Source organism: Struthio camelus, chromosome 10, assembly GCF_040807025.1.
Source record: "Struthio camelus isolate bStrCam1 chromosome 10, bStrCam1.hap1, whole genome shotgun sequence".
Taxonomy (NCBI): Eukaryota; Metazoa; Chordata; class Aves; order Struthioniformes; family Struthionidae; genus Struthio; species Struthio camelus.
Genome location: NC_090951.1, coordinates 2,164,533 through 2,187,378, shown reverse-complemented (window position 1 = coordinate 2,187,378; position 22,846 = coordinate 2,164,533). Strand labels below are relative to the sequence as shown.

General features: G+C 58.0%; 1 protein-coding gene across 10 annotated transcripts in view; it reads left to right on the top strand.

Annotated features, from left to right (window-relative positions):
• The window catches only part of ACSF3 (acyl-CoA synthetase family member 3), a 77,378-nt gene extending 59,977 nt beyond the window's left edge, over nucleotides 1-17,401 (top strand). For 9 of the 10 annotated variants that reach the window (XM_068955310.1, XM_068955316.1, XM_068955313.1 and 6 more), the window contains 3 exons: nucleotides 12,157-12,291; nucleotides 13,132-13,243; nucleotides 17,093-17,401. In XM_068955310.1, the coding sequence (XP_068811411.1) occupies nucleotides 12,157-12,291; nucleotides 13,132-13,243; nucleotides 17,093-17,210 (365 nt within the window). In that variant the 3' untranslated portion in view covers nucleotides 17,211-17,401. Of the gene's footprint in view, nucleotides 1-12,156; nucleotides 12,292-12,845; nucleotides 13,025-13,131; nucleotides 13,244-17,092 lie in introns of all 10 variants that reach the window. The other variant, XR_011143113.1, reaches the window with a different exon arrangement.
• The last annotated feature ends 5,445 nt before the right edge of the window (nucleotides 17,402-22,846 follow it).

The window sequence follows — 22,846 nt, the reverse complement described above, 5'->3', positions numbered from 1 at the left end:
TCAGAGCAGCAGTCAGACTCCTGCAAGCGTCCAGCTGCAGCAGTGTGTGCTCTGTGCAGCTGTGCCCTGCAGTCCCGCACCCCAGCACCTTATATTGGATTCAGGAGAGGGGTCTGGGTCTCACTGCTTGAGAACTTTCTGGTTGGGTTGCCCCATCTAAAGGGTAATGGGAAGAGCCCCGATTTGTCCATGCGGCGCCATGTATTCAGTGCCCTCACTCTCCCAGTGCTCCATAAATAAATTCCCCTAGTCCATCTTAGCACACTGTATCAATCTTGTTTAATAGACTGGAAAGCTTATTGCATGGCGGCAGGTCGCAAGGAGTGTCGAGGTGATGGATTGCGCCTTCCCAGAGTCGAGCATCGTTGATGTATAATGAAATATTTATGATTTATTCCAGCTAATAAACTGGAGTGAAGTGTGTGATGTATGTGAGCAGATGGGGGATCTATTGATGCAGTTTTCATTGTATGGGGGAGGGAAAGGTTCATGTCCATAACATACAAGCATAGCACAACCTCCTGTCCCTCTATCCCGCAAGGTGGGCACGTTGCTCCAGAGAGGACACCTGAGCTGATTCCTGTGGATATTCTTTGACACTCACCTTCTAGTTGTTTGTCCACCCCACATCTCCTCCCAAAACTTTTCTCAAGGGCAGGAAGCCTGTGGCAGTGGGTAGAAGCAGTTTCTTTGAACATTGCATTTGGGGCAGTGTCCAGCTGAGAGCTGTGCGGGTGGATTGTTCCAAGAGGAACAGGAAGACCACTCCATGCTGTCCCCGGCCCATGGGCAGGGAGGCTGCAGGAGTGCCATTGCCATGACAGGCTCTGTGACTTCATATTCTGGTGTGTCTACATTACCTATGAAAGTAATTTCCGTGGACTGATGAGATCAATGAGACACTTGACTGCACTGGAAGGAGCAGGGAAATGTGAAGCCCGTAAAGAGAAGCGCTTGTTCATGTGATACACAGTGAGCGGGTGGAACTCGTAGCTTCAGGATGCTTTCAAAGTCGAAAGCTTGGCATTCAGAAAGGGAAGGAGCGTTTCTGTGCTCTGGTGCTGGGTTGTGTATGAAAGCCTAGGATAGACGCGATCTTCGGGAGGGAATCTGATCCTGCCTAGATTGCCTGGAGAAACTGTGCCCAAAGGCAGTAGGGCCCTGACTGTCAGCTATAGTCCCACCGTTGCATTGCACACATCAGCGTTTGAGTTTGCAGGAGACTGTTGCAAGCCTTGGCTCTGCCCCTCTGTGTCCTCACACACTTAGTTGTGTTTGTGCTTATGACAATCTGCCTCTGGGATTGAGACTTGCTTGTGCCCTCTGCACACAAAGCAGTGTTCAGGCAAAGGGGCGCTGAGCCCTAGCCTTTTGCTCAGAGCCAGCTTCACACGGACAAGCGTGTTGGGAGTAGAGGTCAGGAGCTCCTGGCTCCAGGACCTGCCCAGTCTGCTGAGCCAAACCTGCCTGGAAAATAAATCATCACCTCAATCAGTGATGTGTGGCTGCCAGCAGTGAGCTCTGCTTCTGTCCTAGTATGGACTAGGAGCATCAACTGCCATTTTAGGGAAACTGTGGGAAGTGAGAGGCACGTAAGAGTTAATCCCCGTCTCGGAGAGTGATGCACAACCTTCTGCCCGCTGCTCTGTGCCGTGGAAAGCCGAGCGAGCGAAGCCACTTCCCCCCTCTGCATCCAGCCGCTGTCCTGCCAGCTGTTCCCTTTTCTGCCTAATTAGCCTCCGTTTCGGAGTGCTTGGAGATCCTCGGCTGAAAGGCACCGGAGAAGGGCAAAGAGTGATTATTCTGACTGCCTAGCTGAAAGCTTCCCAGGGGTCTGCCAGCTGGGACCCTGCCTGTCTCTCCGACATGCTCGTTTGGAGAGTGCAGTAATTCTCCAGGTACAGGCTGGGTGGAGGAATGCAGGAGGGAGAGCGCCTCGCTCTGTCTTTGCTGCTTCAAAATGAGGGATCGTTGTGCCAGGAAAGCAGCTGACAGCAGGGGATTCCTCCTGGAATTTGGAGAAAAAAAAGCTTAAAGGCTCCCAAAAGAGCAGGTGTCGAGCCCAGCAGGAGCAGAGCATCAGCACCGTTTGGGCAGGGCTGGGAGCTCTCTGCAGCCTGGAGCACCAGCCCTGAGATCGGGCTTCCAGGGAAGGGAGAGGGGGAGCCCTCATGCAGGAGCAGCTCCGGCACGGGTCCGGAGCAGCACCCTGTTCCCTCCAGCAGGCCTGCGCTTGGGCAATCTCTCCTCCCCCCTAACAGTCATTTTAATGCTGTTGTAGCAGCTGCATGTCAAGGGGAACAGAGTTGGCTTAAGGTTGTTTTTCTGCTCGGTACAGCTGGAATGCGAAGCCACACTGAAGCGGTCAGTGTTCATTTCTCACGGCGATTACAGCTCTGTTCCTACTCCAGCCCTTACAACAGGGACACGGTTTTTGAGATGGGCTGCGTAGCCTAGCCCCAGGCAGAGCTCTAGCAGGAGGCCTCGGTTCTGCAGGGGAGCATGACTGATTAAAACACTTTCTCAGAGGTAGTTTCTAATTTGGCTGAGCAAATGGGTACATCTAGGATAGCCACCCACATCTGCAAACACAGCTAAACCATTCGTTCCTCTGTTAGTGCAGACGGCAAGATGTGTGCCAAATGAGTTGTTAGTGGAAGAGAGTGCTGGCAAATGCCCTGGCGGGGTGGAGGGTGGTTTAGTCACAGTGGGGTTAGAGCTAATGTTGTCTGAAGGCCTGGGTAAGTTGTGTCAAACCTGGAGTCCCTGAACGGGCAGCCCTGCTGAGATGCGGCTGGAGCCGAGAGACCACCTGGCTGGCACAGGAGGAAGATTTGGCTGTCTGGCTTGTGACACCCACGTCCCTGTGGTGGAGACTGTGGCTCACACCCCAGTGGCTTTCTCTGGCGTGCAATGGTCGGTACCCTGGTGTGCAGCGCCGTGGCACTGCCAGGTGCGAGCGTGGGCCTGCAGCTAGGAGGACCTTCCAGGCTGGGCTATCACCAGAGACTCTCCTGGGCACATGACCTGCAAAGTGGAAGTGAGGGAGCTCTGGTGGATGTTCCCCTGCCATCCTGCCCTGTCCTGGGGGCAGCAACATGGGGACTGTCCCCAGAGAGGCAGCTGCACACCTCTTCCATGCTGCTCAGGGTTACGGTGTCTCTAGTGGAAAGGTGGGTTTGAGAGGTCCCTGCTCTCCAGCCCAGCTCTCCGAGTAGCACCAGCCTGGGCTCTTCATGAAGTTGAGACGTTACTTTCCTCTCTGGAGCCTTCACGTTCACGTTTTTACACAGGCACTTCTGAAACCTGAAAGCCAGTCCAGCAGCCAGGAAACTGTTAAACAAGCAGCTCCAACCTGCTGGGTCAGCAAGCGCTTTTCACCAGGAGCAAATCACTTAGCGAGATAACAGGGGTGAGAGAAGGAGGCACGCAGAGCCCAGCCTTGCTTCGGAGCACAGTTTACCCCAGGCAAGGGCTGTGCCTTTCACAGAGGATGTGTTTTGCAGCATCTGACCAAGGCTCTGGAGCTTCTCATGACAGTACTCGCTGCCACCATGGCAGGAGGGTAAAATAACCTCCTTTTTGCTTCTCAGCAAAATACATTTCCTTTCAAAGGGATTTTTTGCTGTTTCCCAGTACCTTCTGTTGTGCTGTACTTGGTCTACAAAAGCACCGCAGGATTACAAACAGGAGTGTCAGGGAAGTTTGCAGATCGTCCTGCCACAGGGTGCTTTTGACCATGGGGAGAGGGAGTCACGAATGTCCTGGTTCTCGGGCTTCCAGGGATCACCTCTGCAGAAACGTGGGCCCCGCGGCTGAGCCAGACCAGGCTGGCTAATACACAGAGCAGGATGAGGCTTCCTTCTGCAGCACCAGAGCTGCGTGTGGTTCTTCTTCTAACGCCTCCTGTGCACTTCCAACACAGTGTTCAGACGTTGTCTTCTTAAATCATCCATCCCTCTTTCTTGCTCTAACCCTTTGAACATCAACTAGGTCCGACCTTTGTGGGCAGTCCTGCCCAGGCACCTCTAGCGTGTACCATCTCTTACGAGTGCCACTGCAAAGGGAGGTCAGATCTGTATTGGGACCAGGCTGTGCGTGAGGCTGAACTCAGGTCTTGACTCCTATATTCACTGGCATCTGTTTGCTGCTGCTTTTCCTTGCGGCTTTTGTGCGTAGATCCTGCCGTGCTGAGGGAGTTACCAATATCTGAGCTGGGTCTGTTCTGCTTCAAGCCCCACTGGTAAAGCAACCAGGGAGGTGATGGTTGCAGTCTTTCATGTTGTGGCTGCATATGGCAAAATGAGCTCAATCTAATGCTCAAGTGCTGAGCTTTGTTTATGGCGTTGGTAGACAGTGCGTGGCTTTGGTTGGTAAACCTTGCAGAGCATATCCTCAGGTGCCCGTGCTGTCCGTCCCCTCATCTGCTGAGGAGGCACCTTGTCCATGTTGGAAGAAGGCTGGCAATTTTCTGTGGAGCATTAGACACAAAGGAAAAGGTTTATAAATAACATGGAGGTAGTGAAAAACCTCCTAGAAGCCAGGAAAGTCCATGTAACAATTTGCAAGTCAGTGCAGTGACTCATTGCTCTGGTGTAGTCTTAGTGTGCCAGCTTTCTGCTTGCAGACCCCCAGCTGGAGCTCTTGCTAGGGAGCAGAGCTGACAGTGTCGTTGCATCGAGGCTGGCAATATGCATTCCCAAATCATCTTTTCTCTCTCCACCCTTCCGGGCACCTGGATAATGTCTGTCCCAGTGAACAGTGAGTGAGATCTGTGCTCCACCTCGTTCCCAGCAGTGGTTGTGTCTATAGTGAACTCCTCCTGGCGTGCAGTTCCTAGGTGCTAAGCTGGACTCAGCACCCTTTTGCAGGGCTGAGGATCACAGCCATCTACCAAACACCTCTTCCTAATGAAGCCCAGTAGGCCAAACTCATTATGAGGGCAACACTATTGCCATTCTCTAGTGATTGTGCTTTGTAACGAGAGGCATCTGATCTCAGTGTTTGGAGTTTTCCCAGCAAATCCTAAGACGGTTCTGGCTCAAGAGTTAATAAAGGCTGAAGACACTGTTCGTCTTCATTTACCTGAAAAATCTCAGTCTTTCCTGTGCATTTCTTCTATCTCAGAACTTATCCAAGAGGTTAAGCATTTCATTTCTCCAGCCAAAGTGTTCTCTTGGTCAATAATTAGTTCAAATGTTTGCTTACGACACCTTTGATGTAGAACTGTTGCAGTGTTTGCTAGGCTCAAGCTGACCAGTGTGCAATGGTGTTAGCGCAGAAAGTCCAGAAAGATTTTGCCTCTGTAGCTCTGCTCGTTGAAACAAAAAGGGCTCTTGTTTAGCATATCCTCAGAAAGCTGTTCAGGTGCCATGTTAGGCACGTGAGATCTGTCCACTCTGCAAAGAAGGTGCACAAAGTACCAGTCACAGGACATCCAAACTGGCAGAATCAGGAGGGCTCTTTCATCTTTGTAACAAGCATTTTGCAACTTGGAGAAACTGTCATCGCAGAAATGCTCTGGGGTTTGAGTTTGGAAATAGGATCTCTCTTGCAGCTTGCCTGCTTTTAGGCGTTCCTTTGGGTACGGCGTGCATTTAAAGTACAGCAGCTAATTCCAAGTAACTGTCTTCAGACCACCCTTCCCTATAAATATAAATGATCTTTCCCCAAAGCCTCGTTTTTAACACAAAGGTAGTCTGAAAAAAGTCTTTTGTGCCTTTCGCTCAGCACCTGATGGGGCTGAGCACCTGCAGGCTGGGCCACGGGTTGGAGTGGAGTGGTATCTGCGAGCCTGCAGGCTGATGAAATGTCCACAGCTCGTTCCGCGTGCGTTGAACGGGCAGTCCTCTAGGCAGCTCGCCAGGGGAGGCTGGCCGGGCCACCCGGCCGCGGCTCTTCCCTCGTTGCTTAGGGCTGTGCCACTCGTGCCAGCCTGCTGCATGTTATATATAGCATTGCCAGAAACTCCCGCGCCGCGCACCCCACCCCCAGCTCAACTGGTGCAGGAGCCTTTTCAGTATGCAACTCAGCACAGCCTTTAACATTTCGCAGAACAGATGCCCACTGAGCATCTTGAAACAAATCCAAAGGTAGCAGTGACGGCTGCTGTCAGGGAAACAATAATCCTATGGCCTTGCAAGCATCAGCTGTGCCTGAGCGCAGGAGCGGAGCCAGGCACAACAGAGGCTTCTTCCACTCTCTGCTTTGTCTGATGAAAGAGCCTGGTCAGAGGTGTCCCAGGCAAGCAGAGGTGGAGATGTGGTGTCAGAGACTGTAATCTTCTCACCATCCCAAATCTCCTTCCCCGCACAGCTGGCTGAAAGGAAGGAAATACTGTTTCTGTCTCTGTGCCATGGGGGGCATCTGAGCACGGGCACGTTTGTCCTGACCCTGCTATTGTGTATTACTTGGGGTGATTCCTGTGCAGGAAGAAGAGAAAAGGCTTTGGGAGCGATGCTGATGGGAGGGGGAGAGGTGGTGGGGTCACTGCCCTGGGCTCTGGGACACAGGGGTTCACCGTTCCCAAGCTGAGCTTGTCTCTCTGCTGTGAGCTCACATGAGTCTTCTTGAAAGCAAAATAAGAGTAGTACTGGGCAGCTTCTGCGGCAGAACCGCCATGAGGCTGCCACGGACAGGAGGACGAGGTGCATCGTTGGGCGGGCTGGGCCCAGGGCTCTGTGGGTCTCTTTCTGCAGAGTTGCCACACAGAGGTGAGACGCCCAAAAACCGAATTAAAAAGCAAGTGGAGTGCGTGGCACTGCGCTCCCCGCCACAGACCTGGCCTCGAGGTGCAAGGCGCCGTGGGCCTGGGGGAGTAGCAGTCTGTCTGCAGCAGCACGGACGCTTGCAGCCAGATTGGCAGCGTGGTAGCTGTGCCCTGAAGACTTTACAGTCTTGTCCGGGGAGGAGAAGTAGCTAAGCAATAGTAAAGACAGTTATCCCTGTTTCAGCCAACTGGCGATGGTGTTTCTGGAGTAGGATCACACAAGCAGCCCAGTATTGAACACAGTTTTATGAACCACTTCCAGTGCTTCCTGCGGTGATGCGCCGGGTGCTCCCTAGGAGCACCTGGCAGCCACAAGCATGGCCAGTTGGAAAGGGAAGTTGGCAGGAGATGTCATTTGGAAGGTTGTGTCCTCTTATGGCAGAAGAGTGCCATTCCCTGCTCATAAATCCCACCCGTCATTTCCATTTCCCCCTGCCAGCCTGGGGAAGGGGGTATGCATACTAGCAAAGTGGTCAGAGACTGCTGGGTGGGAAACATGGCAATCTGCAGCCCTGTGGAGGTGGAAGCCTGCGTAATGGAGCAGAAAAAGCTCTGGGAGCTGCAGGGAGTGCACGCGACGGCGCCTGCAGGGCTGCGTGCAGGTCCTGAGGCACTGAGCACGCCGGATAGGGACTGGTGTCCGGAGCCCCAGGGGAGGAGGGAGCAACCCTTGCCACTGGGCCTTGGTACAGTTTCAGGTTTGGGAATGATGTTTTGAATACTGTTTTAAGGGAGCACGTGGGGGAGAATTATTAAGCAAACAAGAGCATCCTTTTAACTAGTCTCCCTGGCACAGCAAATCCCTGCTGGCCCGGAAGCGTCGAGTGCTTTGTTGCTCTCGATGTGCCGGCTTACAAGCCGTCTTGATGTGCTCGGCTGGTAGCAGATGGCGCGGGGCAGAGGGTAATGTGGCTGTCCTCCGCGGACGGCGATCCCCCGGAGCTGCGAGGAGCGACACGCACAGTATGCTCTGTCCTGTCACCACGGGAAGTGACAGAAGGACTCTGAAGCTTGGCTTACAGGAGAGGAGACACAGAAAGAAAGAGACCGGGAGAAGTTACAGAGCTCATCCCAGAGGCTCGCAGTAAGCACAGTAATAATACGAAACGCCCTGCCACGCCACGCTGCCGGGGCGTGCTGTAGATGGTGCTTGGAGGGCGTCTGCCTAAGGGTTAATGATGATGCTTGTGGGGACCACGGGAGTCCAAGGTGAGCAGCGAGGAGCAGCTCTCCTTCTGCCTGCCGAGTTCACCCTCCCTCCCCGGACTGGTCTGGTCAATCTGAAATGACTGTTACCTCCTTTTCACTGCTGCGTGGTGAACATCTGGGAAGGTGACAGCTCGGGGAGCACGCCTTCTCCAAAGCACACGTTTTCGAGTGGGAAGCAGAAGTTCTTTGAACGCAGGGCACATCTCCGCTGGCAGGCGTGAGCCGACTCGAGCAGGTCCTGCCGGCGCTCCTGCCAGCCCCGGGAACGCAGGAGACAGCAGCACAGAGATGCTCGCGCAGGCTAGACACCAGCCAGCTTGGATCCAGCTGCTGCCCAGCTGAGTCAGCCTGGCACGGCGCCCAGCCTTCGCCAGCGCCAGGCTGGAGCGCAGCGCCCGCCGCATGGCTACACAGCTTGTGGGGCCGGCACAGTTGGGCCACATGGCACCACGCTCCACGGAGAGCTCCGGCTGCTGCCAGCTCAGGTGTTCTGTTACCGTACAGACGGTCCCAGCCGAAATCCTGCTGAGGTCCTCCTGCCGCTGGAGCTCGGCAAACAGAGACTTCCTTAGCTGGAAATAGTATCCGAAAGCAATCCTGAAACCAGGCTACCATAAGGCTTGTGTGTCCCACTTTGCCAGGACCCTGTGCGCAGAGGGGACAGGGAGACTGAGCGGAGCAGAGGCTCCAGTGCAACGCTCCTGCCTGGCAGCTTGCCTCTCGGGTACCCCAGCACTCATGCAGCCGTTTGCTTTGCAAACATGCTCTGGAGAAATCAGCAGTGGGTGACAGCTCACCTACCAACTTCCTATCTCAAGGGCATGCGGAAATGTGAATTCAGCTCTTGCTCACTGTAAAGAAAGATAGGGGAGTGAGTAATCTAGTCAGCCACAGGGTACTTCAGCTGTCGACATCAGGAGAACCTGGTTCAGATAAATCTCCTGCCCCCAGCTAAATCTGTCCTATGAACCCAGTCCATTTCTTAGACCATTCTCGCCATCATGAAACCAAAGACAATAGCAATGTGGCAGTCTCAGTCTTCTTAAATATTGAAGAGCAACATCAGAACTGTGTGTGGCTGAACGAGGTCCAAATTCCCTCTCCTCTCCCTGTCTTCTCTCTATGAATAAGCAGCTCCTGATCTCACTGCTGAAAGCTTGTGGCTCTCCCGTCCCCCAGTGCCACATTTTAATAAATGTTCACTCTCCATTTCTGTCAGTCACACAGGCCGCACTGGTATCCGGTCACAGAAGGTAGTTTGTCACAGCAGTCATGAATTCCTTTCAACCTCAAGCAGCCAAATATCCAGAGAGCCCTAGTTTAAAAATTTCCCACAACTTTAAAATATTCCAGACTGCCTTCAAAATACATGGCCATGCTTTGTGTGAGAGCGCCAAGAGGAAGGTAAGCAAATATGTGAACGATTAATCATTTCCTGGCTGACCTGAGTAACGTGAGATGCCCAGAATGTTGGCATATTCCAGCTGAATGGGGACACAGCTCTTCTGGGGAGCCCCAGCCCTAATTTCAGAGCTAATTCTGACTTTTCATTGCTGTGACACCATAAATCTGGACGTGTTCAGAGTCTTTGTACTAGTGTTATGTCATGCACAGTCTTTCTGGAGTGCCAGAGGTGAACTGGAAACTAGTTTTCTAAAGCCACATACACAGTAGAGACTTCCTATGATAACTGAGTTTTGAAGAGTTCTCATAGCATTGCAAAGGTAATGTCCCCTCAGGTGAGCATTAGGTGCCACTGAGGCCAGATACTGAATATAGCGGGGAGCGTAATCACCCTGCTAAATGCTTTGTTATGAGAGCAGTATCCCTGGCAGAGAAGAGGGCCAGAAGGAGAGCTGAGGAGTAGAAGAGGGGAACGAGAAGGAGGTGGGTTTCATCTTGGGCACAGCAGCAGAGAGGATAGGCTGCCAGCCCCCAAGGGAGCACAGCAGCTTGGGCAACATATTGCTAAGTGGGCTCTGAGTTTGCATTCTGCTTTTTCCAGATTTCCTTTAGTTCAAGTTTTGTAAAGTGACCCGTTCTTTTAGAGTAAAAGTCTTCTAAGCTTGCCTAGTGTAAGAATGATCTGGCTCTGACAAGCCCAAAGCACAGTATATCTATCTCCTGAGTTAAAGCAAACCGGTCCAACCGGCTATGGAGGCAAACCCCTTGCATGGCTGCAGCGTTGGCCAAATTTGGGAATTCAGGAATCTTAACATCTGCAAGGGTCACTAAGCACCAGGATTTGGAGAGAGCATGTCCCTGCATCCAAGAGAGCTTTTACTGGGCGTAGTCGTGTTTGTTACTGCTTTCTGTGGAGAAGAGCTGGATCCATGTCACTTGACCCCACAGGCCAGTCTGGAAGCATGACCGTCCCCATTCAAGAGAAGTGAATGGCAGAGGTGTGCTCACCTGTGCTGGGGTGGCGCTGTGAGTCCCCCAGCAGAGCAGAGAGGACCTTTGGGGACAAGAAGAGCTGCTCACCTCTGAGAGATGATTGGGGTGCATGCAGTCCTTGGGGAGTAGGTGGCAGTGGGGAGGCTGTCCCCTGGGCCACCCAACAAGGTCTCCAGGCCTCAACCTGTCCCAGAGTTCACACAGTGCTTTTAGTGTGCTCTTTGCACTGCTTTCACCCCAACCAAAGGTTTAGCAGGTTCATTCTGGCTTAGCAGGCTCACGCTCTGGGACGCCAGGGTCTGGGATCCTGGACTGTCCTCGTTCCTCAGGTTTTGGACTTACACCTGGAGGGGGCTGAACAAGAGCTGCTCTGGCAAGAGCCTGGAGCTCTGCAGTGAGCGCGGGAACTCCTGCAGCCCCAGCGGCGCTGATTTACTCTGCTCAGGTCTTTGTTGGGAGCTGCTTTTTCATGCTGCCAATCTCTGTGTCATCTCTGTGTTTGAGCTTTCCAGCCAGCAGTGAAATAAGGTCTGTCAGCGAAACCACAGTGGGGGAGCAGGCTCGGTGTGTGGACACAATGGAAGTGTGTATCATTAAAGAGAGAATGGAGATTGACATAGAGGTTAAAGCTAAGGGCCCCCTGGTGCTGCTATCAAGGCTCTGAAATTGAAATGCGAAGTCCTGAGCCCCCCCCTCGCCCACCGGTTGGCAAAGGCTCTATTAGCAGAATGTGAGTAATCATCTTAAGTAGCTATCAAAGTGCAACAGCTTGTTAAGCATTTAGCCAGGTTGTGCTGACATGACCCCTCTCCTCAATCTTCCCCGACGCGGTGCAAGTGGCTAATTACTGCATCCCACCTGCCACACGCCTCCTCCCTCCGCCGTCTGAACCCTGCAGAAAGGACAGGTCGAAGTCGACGTGTTGCTTAGAACGAGTGCTTTCTCTTGACACCTTTCCCCACCTTTGCTGGTCGACAGCCGCACGGGAGTGGGGGACAGCCCCAGTTATGAGCAGGAACATTAATAACCAATGCCTCCGGAGCGAGGTGGCTGTAAGGGGCTCACAGGGTTTGGTTGTGGTCAACATGCACACACCCCCCCCCACACACACACCCACACACGCACGCATGCACAGAGCCGTTGCAGGTGCGGATCTGCTAGGAAGGAGTGAAGTGACCTCCTGGAGGCAGGTGTCTCATTGCTGTCACTGGCCAGCGGGTGGGCAGAAGAGTGGGTCTGGGAATATATGGTAAGGGCTGAGCAGCCCCATGATGGGGGACATCGAGGAGGAGTCACGTCCATAGGAAGAGGCTGAATCGAACCTGGGTCTTTGTCACTGATAATTGTCAGGACGACAAGGAAGGGGCTGAGCTGGGAGTCTCCTTACCATGTGGTCCATATGGAGAGCACGCTGGGAAAGGTCCCTGCCTGCAGTGATCGCGTCCATGCTCATTGCTCTTATATTAAGGGTCTTTTGGGTGTATAGCCTTATTCTTCTCCCCCGCCTCCCCAAGAAAAGCAGCGGCTGCTCTTCTGTGCGTCCCTGGGAGCAGGCTGTGTGGGCGGGGGGAGGAAGGCTGATGCCCCATCCCTGGGGTCTCTGCAGAGACGCTGTTGACCGTTGTGCTGAGCATGGTTCCCTGCACACGTCAATACGGGGAGCTGGGCTCAGAGCCTGCCTGGGGCATTGCCTGAGCACCGCGTCTGCGCCACCGGAGACGGGGAAACAAAGAGGAGAAGCAAAGGGAGCGGCCTCTGATGGAGCTTGTTTTGCTTTTCAGGAGACACGGCAGCATATAAAGATGGCGTTTACTGGATCAAGGGCCGCACCTCAGTAGACATCATCAAAAACGGCGGGTTTAAAATCAGTGCTCTGGAAGTGGAGCGTCATTTGCTGGCGCACCCTCACATAACAGGTACGGCGCTCTCCCCCGAGCCCCCTCGTCTCCGCCTGCCGTCACCGCGTGGCAGGCTGGGCTCAGGGCAAAGAGCTGCCCCTGCAGCGGCACCAGAGCAGGCAGGGGCTGTGCGAGCCTCCCCGGTGCGGCTGCCAGCCCTCCCCGAGCTGCCTGCGGTGATGCACTGCTCTGACCGGGAGCACGCTGCCATGTCACTGTGCTGTGCCCTGCTGAGCAGAGAAAGCGGGTGGGAGCCCAGCTCGAGTGACAGCCCTGGCTCAGAGGATGCGGACATGAGGCTGCCTGAGGTTTCTTGCCTGGAGGCTGTTTCGCAGCCTTTCCATTAGCAAGGTTGGGTCTGTGTGAAGAGCGGACCGCATTCAAAGCCCGCTGTTACTTGTCTCTCGTGGCTGAAGCCAGGAAGCTTGCAGCTGGGTGCCGAGTCAGCAGCAGTGCTCATCTGATTTTAGAAATGAGACTCTAATTAAATCTATCCTGACCTTGTCTGTGACCCTGTACGAGGGGCTGGAAACCGTGCCCCTGGCTTAGCACAATTCTCTATTCTTCACTAGCCTCCCAGCTGACTCTAAATCACTCAAGCCATAGGGCTTCCTGCCTTTTCCATGGTGAGAAGCTCTACTCTTGGAGATTGTGTCGGCACAAAAGTGCCTGATATTTTCAGCCCCAGCCTGCTGTTCCTACTGACATCCCATACCACCTTCCTCCATGCGCTCTTCTTCTCTGCATACAGGTACTGCTGCCCACCTAACAGAGGTGCCGAGCCATCTCTTACACCCACCCTCTGATCACCAGAAATTGGTCAAGTTTCTCAGGCTAAATGCTCTGCTCTCTCTCCAGATGTGGCCGTGATTGGGCCCCCGGACATGGTCTGGGGCCAGCGGGTCAGCGCAGTCGTGCAGCTGCGCAAGGGGGAGATGCTCTCTGTAAAGGACCTGAAGGACTGGGCCAGGTAAGACTCCACGTGACACTGCATGGCGAGGAGCACTGCAGGGCAGGCTGGTGTGGATGGCAGGCGCAAGGCCTGCAACATCCTCATGAGGGGACTTGGTCATAAGAGGGATGAAGGGGTGGTCGGTGGCAAGCATCTGGCTGGAAGCAAGATGCAATGCCTCAGGCTCTGGGGCTGCAGAAAAGAGCACAGGTTCTACCAGGCAGTCACCAAGCACATGAGATAATGGAAATGAATAGGCCTCTCACCCCGAAAATGCCTTTGAGAAATGAGTCTGTTTGGTGCAGACAAGCGTCTCTTACTCTCACTCCACAGCAGTAGGAAGAGTGCTCCCAGAAGGTGCTTTGCAGTGCATCAGTGGAGCTGTCACCAGCCCAGAGCTCACCCACTTACAGAAAGCACAGCACAGCAGATAGCAAGCATTAAGGCAGGGACGTGAGAAGGGAAGCTTCATATTTACTCAGAAACAAGAACATTTGCTCAGCTCTTTCCCAGTGCTGCTGCAGGCTTTCTTTGCTTGCCTTCCTACCAACTGGAAAGCCAGCTCAGGCCAGTCCCCAGTTAATCCCAGAGACCTCCCCATGGGGTACGGAGCATGGGAAGACACCAACACTTGTGGGCCTTGCATGGAGGCATGACAGAACCCATTGGCCTGTGCCGTCATGGAGAGCATGGCACAAATCAGAAGCTTGCCATCCTGCAACATTTTCAGCGTGAAAGCCTGTGCCTCACTGTTCAAATTGGCCAAAGGGCGGCCAGTGCTGGGGTTTGGGACATGTGCTGCAGGAGGAGAACATAAGCAAGCCAGAGCCAGGGCTGGCAGACAGGAAGAAGAGTCACTGGGCTTATTGCTAATATTCCCTTAGCAGAATTTTTAACAGTGGATTCTTCCTTTTCCTGGCAACTCCCTCCTTCAGGCTGTGGATATTTTTGGCAAGGCTGGCACTATTTCATGAGCAGTAGGAGCACTTGTTTCATCAGGGGCTGCACAGCCAGCCTATTAAAGATTTCCCCTGGATTTGCAAAAATCACAGTTGGGGGACTGCGATTTAGCAAATGCAAGGAAGATGCTAGTTGGCTGGCTGCTGCTCTGATTAAACAGTTACTTCGTGGGGGGAAGAGATTCAAACAAAGAAACCAAACCCACGTTGGTCGCTGCTTGGGCAGAGTGGCCAAGACCATGCCTTGGCATCCCTCCTGCTGGCACCTCTGCTTCCTGTGCACACGTGTTAACCCTCTGGCCACCAGTCCTCTGGGACTTCCGCTTCTCCCAGGGCAGCCCATGGCAGTGAAAAGCTTTGATTTCTTTGTGTTAATGCCCTCTTGCAATCTCTCCCTGAGACTCTCCTGCCTGTGTGGGCTTAACATGTCACAGTTGGTACAGATCCCCACCAGGTTAGCTGGTACTCAGGGCTGCTTCTTCATCTAGGACCCTCCCTGGCCCCCAGCACAGGGCCGGAGCAATGGAGAGAGGGGATGGAGAGATGGCAAATGTGTCGTGCGGTGCCCGCTCATCCCTGAGCTTCCCAGCAGGGATGTTGGTGTCTCCAGCAGGTCCCTTCGCCCTCACTCCATTATCTCATGACTCCCATTAACCCCTGCAGAGATGGCTGCCCAGAAAGGCCACCACAGCCCGCAGAAAGTGCCACTGATGCCAGAGCGTGCTGGGAGGCACTGCCACGCATGGTTGCTCTTTACCAAGTCACCTGGCTGTTGCTGTGGGGCTCTTTGACCCTGGCAGGGAGCTGTGTTTGGCTCCTCCCTGCACACCTTCCCCTCTCCCGCCAGGCTGGCCGAGCGGTCCAGGGAAGGCACGGCAGCACCAGCAGCACCTTGGTTGCTCCTGTTTTTTCTTGCCTGGTCCAATGCTGCCCTTCAATCCTGCCTGTTCCTGGGGGAGCAGGAGCTCTCGGAGCTGTGCTCCGGCACCTTTCGTCCCATCGCTGTTCCCAGCCCTCTTCAGGCTAGCCATGATGCTGTTTTGCCTCTGCAGAGCAAGGGTAGGAGCCCTTTAAACAAAAGCCATTTGAGACGCGGGAGGAGACAGCCAGCCGCTGTCTGGGGTCTTCAAAGGAGAGTGGTGCCCTTTGCCCATGTGCTGCCACGGTGCTGTCTCCAGGCACCACACTGGCTTCTCCCCTCCATCTCTGTCTCTCCCTCTCGCCCTGTCTCTCCCCTTTATTTTATATGTCACTTACATTTGTTTGGCCCTTTTCTCGCACTCACTGGCAGGAGACACATGTCCCTCTTCAGAGTGATTCATTTTGCTGCTTTCGCCTCCAATCTTGCTTCCCGGTGACAGGCGCCATCCTGAGTTAGAGCCATCCATATGGCAGGGGGTGTCGGTAGCGGGCTCGCGGGGAGGAGGGCCGGGGCGACGGTTGAAGGGCTCAGCAGACTTGGCATCTCGCATTAGGATCAGTGCCAGGACGCTGCCTGCCGGAGCTGGGCATGGCCCCAGGTCGGTGACACACAGGCAGCAGAAGGCAGGAGAGCCTCCCCCCGCGCACACACGCTCCTCAAAGGGCACGGGGACTTTGTGAGATTGCTCCACGCTCGGCCTCCCTCCCGCCGAGGAAGGAGGCCCCCGCAGGCCTGAACGTGAGCACTGCGCTGCGAACATGCGCCGTCGCGCATGGGGAGACGCAGCCTACCATCAGCGCACGCCGCGCGTGGGGAGGGGACCCACCTGCGATCTCGGACCTCTGGGACTGGGACTGGGATCCGGCAGCGTGTGCAGGGTTCAGCTTCCTTGGTGCTACTGCGCTGTGTTTGCCCCTGCCGTTTCTAACGCGGAGGAACGATGAGCCTCCATTAGCAGCTCTGCCTCCTGCTCGCTTGCTGAAGGCTCTCTGTGCCCCCTCCTGATGGTGCGGGTGGGTGTTGTGGGGTGCTGCACTCAGAGACAAGCTGCCTGCAGCATGGGGCTGAGGTCATGCCAGGAGACAGGATGGGGACAGCACACCTGTGCCATAGCTCAGGACGGGACAGAGCCCCGGGGCTGAGCTGCTTGGGGCTCCTGGGCCATGGCCGCGGTGTGGGTGAGGGCCCAGGTGAGGCTGATCAAGGCCATTAGGGCCTCTCATGGCTTGTGACAGCTGACATTGCAGACATGTCACTCTCCAGGTCATCTTCAGGCATCTGCTTACAAGCCCCGTACGTGTCAGCGCAGCGGAGGTCAAGCAGGCACCTGCCTGCGACACCTTCCTTGTGCCTCTCAGCAGATGTGTGATGACCTCCTTCCCTGCCCCGTGCCAGGGTCAGCTCGGAGCACAGCGGGTGGCTCCTTCCCCCTAGGCAGCATGGATCTTCATTGCTGCTCTCCCAAGAGCTCCACTGAGGCCTCAGGGAAGTCTGGCTACGATCTGTGCTCAACCAAAGCTGCTCATGCTGCAGCCGCCTTTGGCTGTCTCCTCCAAGTGAGGGTGCAGACTCATCCACTGCCCCGTGCGCAGCTCCGGTCGAGCCGCTCAGATGCCGTGCAGACGTCAAGGACACTCACTTTCCCTGCTGGCAGGAGGTACGGGAGTCACGTTGGTCCCCATGGACAGCAGTGGTAAGGGCTGTCGCTGCTGCAGGCATGCATACAGACACACGCTCTGCCAAAAGAGTGGTCGGCCTGTGTCTGGCCCGAAATGGTGCTGTGTGGGAAAGCCATGGCTGGGTTTTCTCACTTGTGTGCTGTGACTAGCTGCAGAATGCAAGTCTGCTGCCAGGACTGAGCGAATCTCCCCCAGATCCAGGAGAGCCTTGTGGCATTTGAGAGCTCTTGGGAGAGACTTTGTAAGCTAGAGGGGCTGGAAGCACAGGTTTTGGTCAGCTTTAATGGACTATGTTTCTGTGCTGCAGAGAGACCATGGCACCTTACACCATCCCCACAGAACTGATCGTGGTGGAGGAGATCCCGCGCAATCAGATGGGAAAAGTCAACAAGAAGGAGCTCCTGCAGCGCTTTTACCCAGCCTAGCGCCCAGCCTCAAGCCCGGCCAAGGAGCTCTGGGGTGCTTTGTCCTTCACCGCATCCATTTCCAGTGGCTCGCTTTCTAAAACGATGCTGACTGGTTACCAGCAGTGATGAGCAGTGGCAGTTCTGGGCTCACTGCAGTGGTCACAGTCTTGTCCATGGAATAAAGTCCAATAAAAGCAGGATTCATCCCACGTAGTCTTCTCTGGCTGAACTGACCTAGAGCTGCAGGTTCACCTTCCTTGCATAGGAGCACATAACCCTGGAGGGAGGCAGCTGAAAGCATCCTGGGGATGCTCTGCTCCAAAAGTGCATAAGGAGGAGGCGGCCTGTGCCCGCCTGGACCACCCCGTGAAAGGTGATCTGTCTCTGCCAGCTGCTGCGGCTATCGGCCACTGAGGTGGCAGGTCTCGCTTGTGCCAAAGCACACACAGGTGAGCACAGGGTTCATCTCCTCCCAAACTGAAGCCACATGACGAGTCCCTCCACATCCGCCTTGAGCTGCTCCGTGCAGCCCAGCACCTGGGCCCGGGGTGCAGATGGACCCCACTGGCCCCGGTGAATTTGGAGGTATGTTGAGGGTGGCTAGGGTGATACCAGGCTGTCAGACCCCGTTTCCGGGGTGGGAAAGTCCATCCAGGAACGCCTGGCTCCTCCGCCTTGTCTGCATCTGGCTCTCTGGACGCTCATCCTGGTGCTGTTTATAGCTCCCAGCCACAGGCCACATGCAACTCATCCCCAGATGAAATTACTCTTCAGATTAAACTCCTGTCTGCAGCCAGCTGCAGTGATGCCTGGTAATTTTGCCTCCCTTTCTGCCCTTTCCCACGGACTCCTTGACTTTCCCCATAGATGACTGGTTTATAAAGAGGACGAGCGGGAGAGCCAGGGAGAGCAGCGGGTGTCCCTCCCTGGAGGGAGCCGGGTCGCGGCGGGGAGGCCTATGACCTGCTGCAGACCGATGCCTGTGCATCCCCGGGTGCCACCCACCGCCACCTCCTGTTTCCCCACACCTGTGAAGAAGCAGTAATTAGACGAGCACAAATAAATACAGACAGCACTTAATAACACAGCCACCCAGGGGCTCCCCGGCGCCGACGGGGCTCCCCGGCGCGGCGCAGCGGCCGGGGGGGGGGGCCGGGCCACGCTGGTGCGAGCGGAGGTGGTGCAGGCAGGATGCGAGCCGCTGGCCTTAGCGAGCACCCCGAAAGGGCAGCAGAGCACGCGGCCCCCACGGGTGGGTTCGAAGGGAGCCCGGGGGCCCCTCGCTGGCAGCTGGTGCCGCACGGGCCTTTCTGCACGGGCTGGATAAGCTGTGCGCCGACACACCGGCCGCATCGCAGCTTCCTGCTCCCCCCTCCCCGCGCTCTGCACTGCGAGCCCGACACGACCCCGACTGCCAAGGCCGGGAAAGCTGGTGGCACCGGGGAGCAGATGCGGCACAAATTACACTGCGTGCACACGTGTGTGTGTGTGTGCACACTGACACCAGAGCCCTCATCTGAAGGTCACTGATTTCCTGGAGGACAGGCGGTACTGGGAACCCCCTACCTCTGTAAACGCGTTTGTGTCCCCGTTTGACTCCATGCGTGCTCTGCCGACCCCGGAGCACCGTGGGGCGCCGGGGGCAAGGGACAGCCACACCGCCAGCCCGGGATCTGCAGCAGAGCTGGGCAGCAGCCCCTCGCTCCGGGGAGCTGGGCGGCCGAGCAGGGCAGGTTGGATGCGAGGAGCAAAAAGCAGTTCCTCTGAACACCTTCTCCAGGGTCCGCGGAGCCCAGAGCATCGGGCAGGACGAGTGGTGACCGCTGAGGGCAGAGGGGTGCAGGACTGGGGACGGGGCTGGGGACACGGGCGGGAAGAAAAGCCGCAGCCGCGCGGTGCTGGACGTGCCAGCCCGGCGCCCGCCTTGGCCCCACCGCGGCGGCAGCTCTCCCCGGGCTGCAGCAGGGACGGACGGAGCAGATCCTTTGTTAAAACATCAACGATGCAGTAAATTTTTTAACTTACCAAATAGATCAATATCAAATTATCATGTCTCACATTCATAACTCTTAAGCAAGCAACAATGGAGAGAGACAAGGTCACTGGAGAATAAATAGCAGCAAAAGCTCTTAATGATCTATCATTCTCGACAACCCCAGGCACCCAGCACCAGCCCGGTGACAAGATCATTAATAAAACTCTGCAGGAACACTATCGATTGCTTTGATGGATGGTCACAGGTAGCAAATACTGTAAAACACCTGGTTGTCACACACTAAAATGAGTAGTTTGACTCACACCTCGGTGCGAGGATCCGGCAGCCCCCGGAGGCCAGGGGTGGCCTGTGCAGGGAGGGCGCCCGGCCGCGCAGCCTGGGGGTGCTGGCGACCGCGGGGCGCCCCCAGCACCGCGTGCAGCCCCGGCACCGGATCCGTCCCGCCCCGCGGCCCCCCACGTCCGGGCGGCTGGGTCCCCGGCCACGGGGCATCATCGCGGGTCCCAGCGACTGGTCCTGCTGGGAAGCGGAGAAGGCACCTGGGCTCGCACCTGGTCCGGCACCTTCAGGTGGCCCTGGAGACCTGTCCTGTCCATTGCTGCCAGAGGTGGCCCCAGGGAGGCCTGGGCACGGAGGGGGCGCCCGAGGCCCCCCGCCACTGCAGGCGCTCCGCTTGCACGCCACGTCCCCGGAGGCGCTCTGATCATTCGTACACAACCATTCAATTACCCCGTAATGCCTGCGGGCTGTTAAGCCATCCATCTACTTCATTAAGGCCTGCCAGGCCCTTCGCCGGCATCGCCCAGTAAAACCGTCACAACCACCACCACCCAAAGCAGCATCTTTCGCGCGTCGGCCGTAACGCCGTCCCCGCAGCCGCCTGGGGCGCCCGGCAGCGCTCGGCCGGCCCCGGGGCCGCTCGCCCCCAGCGCGGCTTAGCCGCAGGGCAGCGCCTTGCAAAACCGATGCTGGTTGAGCCATTGATGGGAGCGGGATGGGACTGCCCAAGGGCCTCAGTGAGGCCCGAGGCGGGGGGATGGACACCCCGGGGGAAGCCGGGACTCTCCGTGCACGCGCTGCCCTGTCCCGCGATGCCCACAGCCCCCCCCCCCCCCCAGGCAGCACCCCCTTGCCCCGGTCTCAGGACCAGCGTGTCGGGACCTGCTGGCGCGCTTTATAGCTGGCGTTCACTTTAATTGCCATATAAAAGCCAAAGCTCCGGGAGCTTTTGGGCTGCTGCGCTGGCCTTCGGCGCCCGCCGCCTGGCTCAGGGCGGGCAGCTCTGCTGACGCTGGGCTTGGCGGGGACGGGGCACTTCCGAGCCCGGCGCTGAGGTCCCGCTGCAGCCCCTGCCCCGGCCAGGGCAGGCTGCGCCCCGCGGCCCAGCACACACCGTGCGCGGCAGGTCAGAGAGCAGCAGCCGGTGCGCCCGGCTGCTGCTCCATCCCTCCCTGGTGTCGCCCCGAATTGGATGCTCCCCTCTCCTCCCAAACCGGGCAGCCGGTACCGCTCGGACGCGGGCTCCGGGGAGGGCTGCCGGGGCGGCGGGGCAGGGCTGGGGGCATCGCCCCAGGGCTGCCGCTGGTTACAGCCCACCACATCCGCCGTGCCCCCCACCACCGCCGAGCCCCCGGCTGCCCGCACCAGCACGGGTGGCACCAGACAGACGGACGGGCAAGCGCAGCCTGCTGCCCCCGCCGATGCGGCGGGATGCTGGCGCCCGAAGGTCACCACTCGTGGGGCAGCTCCTGTCCCCGTGCCACCCACAGCCCTGCCACCACTGGGCCTTGGTGGGGACGGACCAAACGTGTCCCGTGTCCCTGTGCCCCGTGCACGTCCTGCAGCGCTCTCCAAAAGGTGCCAGGGATGGGGAGGGGAAAGAGGGCACTTTTCCCCCCAAAAAGGGGAGCTGGGCTGGCGGAGCGCCAGGCCGTGAGCAGCAGCGAGCTGCTGCGCCCGGCACCGGCCAGGCAGAAAGCTGTGGGGTGAGGAGCCCCCAGGTCCCAGGACGCGGGACCCCCCCCCGGCACGGCCCGTGGGCACCTGGGAGCACCCCGGGGTGCTGGGGCTGGCACCCAGGGGTGCAGGGACGGACGTGGGTGCCGCGGTGCCGATGGCCGGGCCGATGCTGCCACCTGGTGCCGCAGCCTCGTGGCTCGTGGCGCTGCCTGGACCGAGCCACCAGCGCCTGGGCCGCAGGGCACCGGACGCAGCACCGCCAGCCCTGCCAAGGTCCGGCTGTCACCCCTGGCTCCTGAGCACACGCTGCAGCCAACACCCAAGGGAGCTGGGCTCAGGGTGCTCCTGCACCCGGGCCGTGCTGGGCTCTCGGGTGCCAAAACAGAGCTCTGCGGTGCTGGGGACGGGGATGCAGCATCTCGGCGACACGCACAGCGTTTCGGGGCAGCTATCGGCGCGGGGAGCCCAGGAGGGCAGGCAGCGCCCGCACCCGCAGCCGCGGGCATTTCCCCACGGGCATTTTCCCTGGCAGTTCCCCAAGATCCCCCCGTTGAAGCCAGGCCCTGCGCCCACGGCCAGCACGGCTGGCCAGCCTGGCCTCGCTCCAGCTCCCGGCGCGGGACAGATGGCTCCGGCACCTGCGCGGCCTGGCAGCGCGGCGCGGCAGAGCCGGCCCGGTCCCTGCCAGCCCCCGGCCCCTGCGGCTGGGCTCAGCCAGCAGCCCCCCCGGGCACACTGCAGCGAGCGCGTGCACAGCCTGGCACAACAGGGAGGTGTGCCTGTGTGTGCATGCATGTGCATGCGTGTGCATGCATGTGCATGCGTGTGTGCAGTGCTGCAGCAAGCAGGGACGGCTCGGCACACAGCCTGTGCGTGCACGCACGCCCACTGGCCCGTGTGCACCCTCGTGCCAGCGCGGCAGCACCCACGGCCACGTGCGCATGGTGCAGCAAGCCGAAGCGGCTGCGCGGCGCGGTGTGCTGGAGGGGAGTGGGGGGGCCGTGCGGGGCTCAGCGCCGCTCCGAGGCCGAGGCCCCAGTGGGGCTGCAGCTGCCGGGCGCTGCCTGCCCGGCGGGGTGTGACATTCCCGCGGGATGCCTGGCTGCCAAGGCCCGCGGCGCCCGGCCCCACGACAGCTGCCGCATTCCTGCCGCGCGCCGCCGGCATGGCCGGGCCTCCCCGGAGCCGCTGGGGTGCCCCCTCCTGCCTCGGCAGTGCCCCGGGACAGGGGCACGGGTGGCCCCACGGTGCCAAGGTGCAGGGAGAGACGCGGTGCCCTCGTGGCCTGGCCGGCTGCCACGTGGGGCCAGGTTTCACCGCTCGCGGGCAGCCCCAGGAGCCGGACTGGGGCGCACCCGCAGCGCCCCAGGGCGCGCTGGCTTCCTGCACCCGTGCACGAGGCCTCCCCAGCGCGGCGGCCGTGCAAAACCCCGCCATGCACCAGCCCGCCCCGGGCACGGCCGTGCTGGGGACACAGCGCAGTGGAAAATCCCGGGGACGGGCACGCAGGGCCCCGCACTGCCATCTCCCCCCGCATCCCGGCACGCGGGGCCGGAGCCGCCCGGTGCCAGCTGGGCCGGCCGGCGGCCAAGCGCTGGGGCTGGCGCGGCCGGGGTTAAGCGTGGCCCCCGGGGGCCCAGCCTGCGCGGGGACAGCTGCCCCGGCCCCCTGCGTCCCGCCAGCCGGCCCCGCGCTCCCG